Source organism: Rhodamnia argentea, chromosome 4, assembly GCF_020921035.1.
Source record: "Rhodamnia argentea isolate NSW1041297 chromosome 4, ASM2092103v1, whole genome shotgun sequence".
NCBI lineage: Eukaryota > Viridiplantae > Streptophyta > Magnoliopsida > Myrtales > Myrtaceae > Rhodamnia > Rhodamnia argentea.
Window position 1 is genome coordinate 6,686,632 of NC_063153.1, and position 9,594 is coordinate 6,696,225.

A 9,594-nucleotide genomic window follows, 5' to 3' on the forward strand; every position below is an offset into this window, starting at 1 on the left:
GAAATCTGACAAATCAGAAGGCAGGGTCCTTCGTTCGAGCTTATTGCAGATCCTAACTTGTTTGTGGCAAAAACTTATTTTTTCTGATATTCATTCACATGTGAACTCTTTAATGCATTAGGAGGGCAATGTGCTTTGCATGGTTGGAACGTTCTCATATGCCTAACTCAGCAGACGGTAGGATCGAATCGTTCTCTCATTCTTTCATCGCACCAAGAAACAAATTTCTCCAAGTAGACCTTGTTTTTATGACCTTAGAGATATAAATTGACTTTTTGTGTTGCGCTTCCAATGTACTCACCTTTAATTTGTTTGTTTGAAATGTGATTAATCATAAGCATAAAGCTGAAGTTTCATCGCAATAATTTGTAATTGTACTCCGGAGATTGAGTAAACAGTAAACTGGGAGGTTATAGCTACAAGTCAAGCTCTAATCTCCAACAAAACTGGCCAATTTCTAGTCTCTTCATTGATGGTGGTGGTCCATTGGCGGCGGCAATGACGGATGGCCATTTGATGGTGGGGCAGTGGTGGCAGCATCAAATTAGTCATGGTGGCTGATAAAGAAATGGAAATAGGATTTCCAAAAGGGATTTTGCTCGATATCAATTATCCAAAATTCAAATTGGTAACTTATGTCATCCAAAACACGTCTCTTCTTATTGCAATAAATACAGAAAAAATGAACACATTGTAAGTGTATAGATTCCGCAAATCAGAACAATAATTCTAATTATTATATCTTTGACCAGGAAGACAAAATGGGCGGTTTGCCTTTTTGTAACGAGCATGGACAACAAGGAAAATATTTCCTAAATTCAATTTCGTTTTCTTCCCACCAGTTTGGCAATGTGAATTCTTTTGCATTGAGCTATTTGTGTTTGTGAAAGACATGGTCGAAAACAGATACTTTAAGATGCATTTCTACCCAGAACACACTCACTTCCAATTACTACCTCACTAGAAGAAACAATTCAAAAGAGAAATTAGATTGTACAGAAAACATGTAATTGAGGTTCATCTCTGAACCAGCGACTATGGTGTCGAGATTTGCTATTTGAGCCAAATTTACAAACAAAAGTGAGGCCACAAAGGACAATTTATACACGTATATCCCGAAGCTGGGATTGTTCCTATTGGCCATACTTGTCGATGTCGTAGAACTCTATATTCTTGTATTTTTGGGATATTATCTCTGCTTGAACTTTCCTCGCGGTATCTGTTGCACATCCGACCAGAATAAGAACTGACGTACCAGCGAATCCACGGAAGGCTGTGAGATGTGTGACTTGTTCGACTACTGCAGGACCAGCAGCAAGGATGGCCAGAAATGCGGACCCTAGAACTGATATCCGACTAAGGACCTATGACAAGAATAACTAAATTAGATAAGAGAAGAAGGACAAATTGGAAGGTATTAAAACCCAATCCAGATAAAATATACTACACCCTACACCTACAGAAAATAAAGGACATAGCATGGAGATACATGAAGGGACTTCTGTTAAAATTTGCGCAGATTGCTCAACATGAAAATGATAGAATAGAGCAGGTGAAGACCAAAGAAGCTGGGAAATCTAGGACTTAGTAGAGTGTAATAACTGAGAGAAAGAGAGAGAGATCTGAAAGGAACAGATGTCGAAATATCCATGAAAATGAGAGGCATTTGTTTGCTAACAAATTGGTAAAAATAGGGGTTTAAATTCTCAAAAGATTATTTCTCAAGACATACAGGAAATTATGCTTAACCTAAGGGAAAAGGTCGCATTGACAAATGTCAGGCAATAAAACCACAATGCCCTTGTCCCACAGGCCAAGATACGGACGAGGAAACACCAAAGATGCCTATCTCCTCATATATGAAATAAATGGCATATAAGCAAGAGGTATTCCTACCAAAACACGTGAATAAAACAGGTCTGCGAAATGTTTAATCATGGGAAATTACCGTCTTGATGAATGCGGCTGTAGTTTTACCCGGCCGAACAAGGGGTATTGATGCTCCTTGGCGTTTCAGCTGTTCACTCACATCATCAGGGTCCAACTGTAGGAAAGTGTAGTAGTAGTTGAAGAAGGCTATTAGTAGTATGTTGGTTGGCAGGTATAGAGAACCTACAATAGTTATTTATCACCATTAGACCACATCACATGTCCAAAATGAGAATAAAACAGAACAGTTCACCATCAGCATATGCCTCGAGCTATACAAAGTTTCCACTTCCTACAGTAAGAGCAGAATTCAAGCATGATTTACAAGTATCACACACAAATAGATGTTTTAACATATATTACGTGGAACCAGGTAGCCGAGAGAGATTTTCTTGAGGTGAAATAAACAGGATATACAAACATCAATTTGCTAATGTGATGGATACTTGGATGGTAAAAGCAGAATATGCTAAAAATAGATGAGCTCTCTCACATATGAAATGAAAAACGCTAGCATTTTATATGCAGGAAAATTGTATTAAGTAGACCCCCAAGTATAAAATTGATCAATCAAACTATACATGCATCTACAGTGCAGGGAGTTGGCACTAATCTCACTGACATATTGCCATGTGCAGAACTGGACTGTAACACATTCATGAAGAATTACAGTTCACTGCAACTGAGAGGGAGTTTACATGTGGTTTTTAATTCAATTACAGGTTTAACCATGCAAAGTCAATGCGGACGACCAAGGACAATAAACATTGGATGGTACAAACAAGATGATACTAATAAGAGTTCACTCTCAAGGGATACCTTTTGTACGTTGAAATCTTTAGAATAATGAAGTCACACACCCAAAATCGACATCATAAATTTGACTGAAGTAACGAATAACTTGTGTGCGCCATTTTTAGCTAAAACTGACAAATCAAACTTCCTACAGCCGTTCCTAAATTATGCTGCATGTCTGAAAGCAGATGCATACTGAAATGCATGCAGAGGTAAATAAATTCAAAGCATCCTTCCGCTCAAATAGATAATCAGGTATTTCATCACATTCTTCTGTAACAATGGTGACAGTAATTCTATTAGCAACAGTTCCATCTTAGATGTTTTCTGTTCCCATGTTTGATGAAATTATGGGTCTCTAAGCTCATGATCTTCACTTCTACATGGAAGCCGACATATTAAAGCATAAGAAGGAACAATCTTCTCATGATATTTAGAACATACGATTCTTTGCATTTTAAGCAATTCAGTTTAAAGCCTTTCTCTTACTAATCACAATCTTCATTCAATATGAACTAATCATACCCCCGGGGTATAGAGCCACAGCAGCGTTCTTCAGTACAGCTAAACCTGTGAAGCGTGCGATGGTTCCGGGAAGAGCCAATGAAGATGTAGAAAATATAATGGGCATCACTCCAGAGCTATTCACCTGTGACAGGAATAATGAACCATACAAATATAGCTCTAATTGGCTCAACATTTAAAGCAAGTGACCTCGCTACAATTCCAACCAAAGTGTGGATAACAATTGCATATCTGCAGGCAGCAGGTACAACAACTTTGCACACCGTACGACCTATACCACATGAATGTTAACATCAAATTGTAGTTTCCTTGGGGGCAAACAGTTAATGCACTACACACACTTTATGGCATCTGGGATCTTTCCAAACGGCTGGCTATGTCCGAACTCTTATTATGCTCCTCACAATGCAATCTCTTTCTAGGGGATATTTTGGCTCTACATGTCATAGACTAAGCAAATAGCTGTTGACTAATTCAGCATATCAAAATCGTAGAGAGAAGTGCAGAAATAATCGGCCGAATAGACACATGAAATGAGGTAGTTAAATGCACTTAGATCATCTCCCCAGGTGCTTAGCTCATAACAAGTCACTTGCAAAAATAGATAATTCTAAATTGATAAATCATCTTCAACAGCAGCACTTAACATAACTCATGAGAAGAGATGACAGCAGGAGCATGGATAAAGATTACCAAAAGCAAGCAGACCTCCTAGAATATATTCATCCATAGTCTACTGGCATGTGTAAGATTTGTCATGCGATCCAACCATTTCTTTGAGTTTAAGCAATTCAGTACCAGGAAAGGAAAAAGAGAAAACTGAGAACCACATGGACTCAATAGATAGAATAGACAAACTTCAATGAAGTAAGGTGCCAAACAGAAGAAACTAGAGAAACAAGGAACTCTGGCAGATCACAACTAGGTCTCGTATGACCCATCCTTAAATTAACCAAGACTGACTGTGAAGCCTCATGGAGAAGGGTAGTTTGCGACCATGTCTAGAACTTTATTACTCCAGTCCGCTGCAGTTAATAAACAACTGGAAATGGATAGTATCCCCAAATACTGACCTTGAAGGGTAAGTATGCAGATTTTTGTAGGCCTCCACTTCTGCTGGTGTATCTTGAGGCATAGTTAAGTGGAATTTTCCTTTCTGCTTCCTGAAAATCTTTCTCATGGAGCATGTTACGTACATTCTTTCTGTTAATCCTCTAACAATAAGCTAACATCCTAAAATATATAATGATCGCTTACCTGAACATATACAATACCAAGAACCAAGAGGACGAAAGATAAAATGATGGTGGCAAGTCCAACATAGTTGCCATCCTGATAAGCTTGTGCAACTGTTCGACCAAAAGATGCTGGTAAGTAGGAGATTATGCTTGTAAATATTAACAGCGATGTGCCGTTTCCAAGTTTCAGGTCAGAGATCCTTTCTCCGAGGTATGTTGTAAACACTGAGCCAAGTGTCAATAATGCAACAGAAGAAAGGGCCCACTCAGTGCTGAAGTCCTCAACATAAGGACGAAGGTAGAGTACTTGGCCTATAGCCTGCCACATAGAGAAGATGGAAATGCATGTTACCAGGAGAACTCATCACTAGGAAAAATTATCTTCAGCTCAACTGAATTCACATCAAGTAAAAGAGTACAACACACTAGGAAGCACGGACACTCTGCGGGGGGCCTCTATGTCATGTTGGACCCGTGTCCGACACCAACATGCGTCCAACACTCTCCGACACGTGATCAACGCTCGGGTCACACCAATGACACGCAATTCAACACGCACGAGATCAATTTTAATCATTTTCAATAAATTAGGATTACCAAGCCAGCCCCAAAAGAACCTAATCGTGAATCACAAACAGAAGGAAAAGAAGAAGAATAATAAATTCACCGCTGATATTTATCATGTATATATGAAAGTATACATTTAACAACGTGTCCCAATGTGTCGGAACTCTCTATTTTTTGAGAAATGATGTCGCGTGTCATGTCGCATGTAGTGTGTTGCATGTCGGTGTCGGTGCTAATTAGTTAACTAGAAAAGATCATCTTAAATGACTTTTCCGAGGTTTTATGGCTAATTATGTATGAAACCCCAATAAGCCCAGATGCCATATATGGTGCACTATTAGGGATCACAGGAAACATATCGAAAAGAAATACTTCCATTCAGTTCATTTATATTCTCTTTTCAAAGAACTGGTCACTAAAGTATGTAAAATATCTAACACACATTAGTAGGAGAGAATTGAGAAAGAAGAGAAAATGTGAGTAAATATCCAAACATGCAGTATAGACTGGAACAAAAATCAGAAACCAAAAAAGCCACAAATCTTCTTCACACATGCTGCAATTTAACTTTGTCAGCGGTTAACATAATTTTTGAGTGCCAGTTAATTATGTGCTTGCCTGTACTATGGCAAACCCGACTGAAGCATATCGAGTATATTGGAGAATTTTCTTCCTTCCAGCTTCACCTTCTCTTTTTTGCAGGTCTTGCAACTTCGGATATATTTGTGCCAAAAGTTGAAACACAATTTGTGCGTTGATAAAGGGAACAATACCAAGGGAGCAGATCCCAAGTCTACCGATACCTCCCCCAGAAAAAGAATCCAAAGTGCTCAAGAAACTATTCTGATCCAAATTCCCAGCAAAAGCTTCCCGGTTTACCCCTCCCAGGGGAACATATATGCCTAATCGGGATAGGGCCAAATATCCCAACAACTTCAGAAATTTCCCTGGCAATGGCCCTTTAAAGAAATCACCGAAATCAATAGAACTATCCTCAATTGCAGCTGCCAAAGAAAGAGAGTTTGTTAGCCAATTGCCTATCTGAGCTAATGACTGCCAAGCTATGAAAGATAAGCAATGTAAGAAGTCTGAACCTGCCACTCCACGAGATGATGTTTTTTCCCTTCTTGTACTTGAGGAGCTCTCAGATATTGGTACAAACAAATCTAGAAAGCTTTTCCATGTGGAGTTCAGCCCAGAGGAATGATGTGAATCTATTCCCAAAGGATCAAAAACAGTGCCCTCAGAACTGAGGAGTGTTAAAGGGACAAAATCAGTCAATTAAAGAACTTAACTATGACGACTTTTTTGAAAAGGGAAGGAATGACTGAACTCAAGTTATCACTGCTTTGAAAAACGAAGACAACAAAATGTGGACAATATGAATCATACTAGAGAACTAAACAGGTCAATTAAATTAAGGTTATAAAATTTTCTGGTGAACACAAGCATAAATTACATGTTCAAAGGGAGATCAGAACCCTCATTGTGTGACTGTTAGCTTCAGCGGAAGATTTGCAACTGTGGCAAGGAGCTTTATGCAAAAGCAAAGTTACATCAAAGAAGAAGTCTAGGCGAAAGCAACAATAGAGCATATAACAGACAGCAGCAAGAACCCCAGTAGTGTCTGCAAATTATTGCTGATCTGGCATTGTATGAAAAAAGAGACAATATGGGGAGCGTATGCTAGTGTAAAAGGAGAAGCCATCCATGCTACATGCCTAAACTTTGTAATAGCAGGACCTTGAATACCTCTCACGAAAGTTTACCATCCTGAGTCCTATCGAAAAACTCCACAATGGATATAGTAAATGTGACCTGAACAATCTTCATTCTCAATTTTCAGTTGTCTAAATTAGTCATTGCTTTCCTTTTGCACCTCTTTCAAACTATCATCAGCAAAATCACAGAACCTTCCATCAGCCCTCTCGCCTAATTTTTTTATTTTTTGGCCAGACACCCTCGCCTAGTCTATGCAACAGTTTCCCTTCATTAAGTTACGAACTACATGATAATTCAACAAGATTAAACCCACTTTGAATTCCTCAAAGCTGCGGTCCAAACTCCAACGTATCTTAAACCGAAATGAGATGAACTCAAATCCCCAGCAACCCTGTACGACCCGCAAATGAACTGGGCATTCACTCAGATTTTGCCGACTAACACCTTTCTTTTTTCTTCAACAGCCACAATTTTTAATGTGAGGAAAAGGGAAAAACTATCTCAAGTCCAAAATGGTTAGTCGGTCCCGCTTTCAGGAAGACTCGCCAAAACACAACGTGAACAGCCAAAATCCCACACATTTAATCATCAATCCCCACGAGAATTCTTGTTAAAGAACACCCAAAAGCTCCAAGTTGGCAAATTCTTTTCTCTGGAGTAATCCCACATCGTGAAATACGAATTGACGATTCCTGGAGAGGGAAACACTCAATACTAGTATCAATACAGTACTACACCTGTTGTTAGACACGAGACCGAGCTTCAAGGAGGGCTTTCTTCGGGTACCGAAACCGGCCCTGCAAACCCATTGTCTCTGCTTCGAGGATGATGCTGGAGAGGAAGAACAAAGTGGCCAAGAAGAGACGGTCGCTGCTGCTTCGCCGACCGTTATCAACATTATCCCTGTCGACCAGGTTCTTGCCTTTCGTGACTTGGTTTCGGGCCCCGGAATTATTTTCAAAGCTGTAGCTAGCTAGCGTTTAAGGACCCGGCTCAGCTTGCAGTCCACAAAATTGAAAACAGAAGTTTATATTCGTGAAAGATTAAATTTTTATTAAATTTACAAAAAAAAAAAGATTTTTAGTATAACCTTAGCTTATCTTGACGGTTGATACCCAATAGAAATTGTGCTCATACTTTGATGATTTATTACGTCACGATCGGACAACTCGAGGAAGATTTGGACCTATTGAAGGTGGTGGCACGGAATTCGACCAAAAAAAATGGTGGTGGCATGGAAACAAAGATTCAAATGTTCATGTTAACATATGCACATAAATGTAATGGATTCATAGTCAAGTATTTTGAGTAAATTTACTACTATCGACCTTTAAAATTGATTCACTAATTGATGTCAAACTGCGAGCATTTCTTCAATTAGATGATTTTATACGATAGTTAATGACACTTTAACCGAGCTGTTAGTTTTCGAAAATCATATAATAAGACATGCATGTTATATCTCAACTATTGCATCAAGGATTACAGAATCTTAGTATAATTTGACCAACCCAGTTGAAAATAATCACCAGAGACAATGGTAACCATTGAGGTTCATCGAATTTTCTCGTTTTAACCGTCTAAATGTTCACATTATGATCGCTCTTTTTTTTTTTTTTTTATCTTTCGAGTGCCAACATCTTACATAGAATTTTGATCTACAAAATAGTCATGTCGGTCCTTAACAACCAAGTATGGCCTTGAACAACATGGTTGACGTTCCAAATCCCTGCCATGGCCAAGTGCCTACTGCTCGCGAGATGGCCGCTGCCGGTGATGTTTCCGACAAGATCCGCCACAATGGGCAACGTTGCTGGCAACGGTGATGAGTTGACAATTGCACCGACCCATAATGTAAACCAAAGCGGATTTGTCTGCATAAACAAAGATACGTACCGTTTGTGATAGTTTATCATCTAGACCACAACAGCACAGAATCCACTAGCTACAGCTCATCAACATGGCAATTTACAAGCTTTTACACACAAAAAGTGCGATGATTAAGGACAAAAAGGGAAGACATTGTTGAAGAGAAATTTTTTTTTCTCTAATGTAGCTTACTGGTTTTCTTCCGGGTGCTCTGTTCTTTTCTGTTGCACTGCAGGGCTTCATGTCGAATCTGAAAGCTCATTCTCTCTTCAAGAAATCCCTAATGAAGAGTTTCTTGAAAAGCCTTAATCTTCTTTCTAAACCATTGCCGAGATCACACGGGAGAAAAACAGATTGTAAGAAGAATTGCCAGTTTCTTACTTTAACTCCTCATCAATGAGCTTCCACGTAAATATTGACATGACTATCATCTATCAGATAGCAGAACTTCTCATTCTTATAGCTCTCCGAGACATGACGCACGATTCGGATCCATTGTTAAAGGTGTCTTGTTAACAAAGGTTCTAGGTCGCCAATGAAGCCAACTATGTATGGCACGTCTACGCTTTCAGGAAACTTGAAACTGGCAAAGTGAGATAAATCTGCACATCACGGCAAAATTTCACATGAAAAGGGGGAGAAAACCTGCTTACCTCTCTCCAAAGGCGTTTATCTTGATGAAACCGTTAATGAAATACTTATTAAATATCTTTCCCATCTTATATTCAAGACAGAAAGCTTTGGGTACAATGATGACAAATGCCAAATACAGTCATACCAATTACCTATATGCAATATCAGACGTGTGCCGCACCCATCAACTTCAAACTGTAGGATAACAAATTTGAGTCATGGTGCTAGAGCTTGAGCATTTGAGTCTAGACAAGTATTCTCTCCATAAGCTCAATCTTTACATTTCTAGATTCTTCTCATGCTCCCAGTTTCTAGC

The 9,594-nt window shown here is 39.1% G+C and overlaps 1 protein-coding gene across 2 annotated transcripts; it reads right to left on the minus strand.

Annotated features, from left to right (window-relative positions):
- Positions 1–921: 921 nt before the first annotated feature.
- Positions 922–7,757, minus strand: LOC115736198 (preprotein translocase subunit SCY1, chloroplastic). 2 transcript variants are annotated; one of them, XM_030667762.2, is made up of 9 exons: positions 7,723–7,757; positions 7,514–7,688; positions 6,149–6,303; positions 5,673–6,058; positions 4,507–4,806; positions 4,323–4,412; positions 3,250–3,373; positions 1,949–2,112; positions 922–1,364 (listed from the first exon to the last, which is right to left on the minus strand). In XM_030667762.2, exons 2-9 carry the CDS (start codon positions 7,672–7,674, stop codon positions 1,134–1,136), a joined length of 1,611 nt encoding a protein of 536 aa, XP_030523622.1. In that variant the 5' UTR covers positions 7,675–7,688; positions 7,723–7,757; the 3' UTR covers positions 922–1,133. The 2 variants fall into 2 exon arrangements, with proteins under 2 accessions (XP_030523622.1, XP_048134185.1); XM_048278228.1 differs by lacking the exon at positions 7,723–7,757 and having other exon boundaries at positions 978–1,364; positions 7,514–7,716.
- Positions 7,758–9,594: the final 1,837 nt, after the last annotated feature.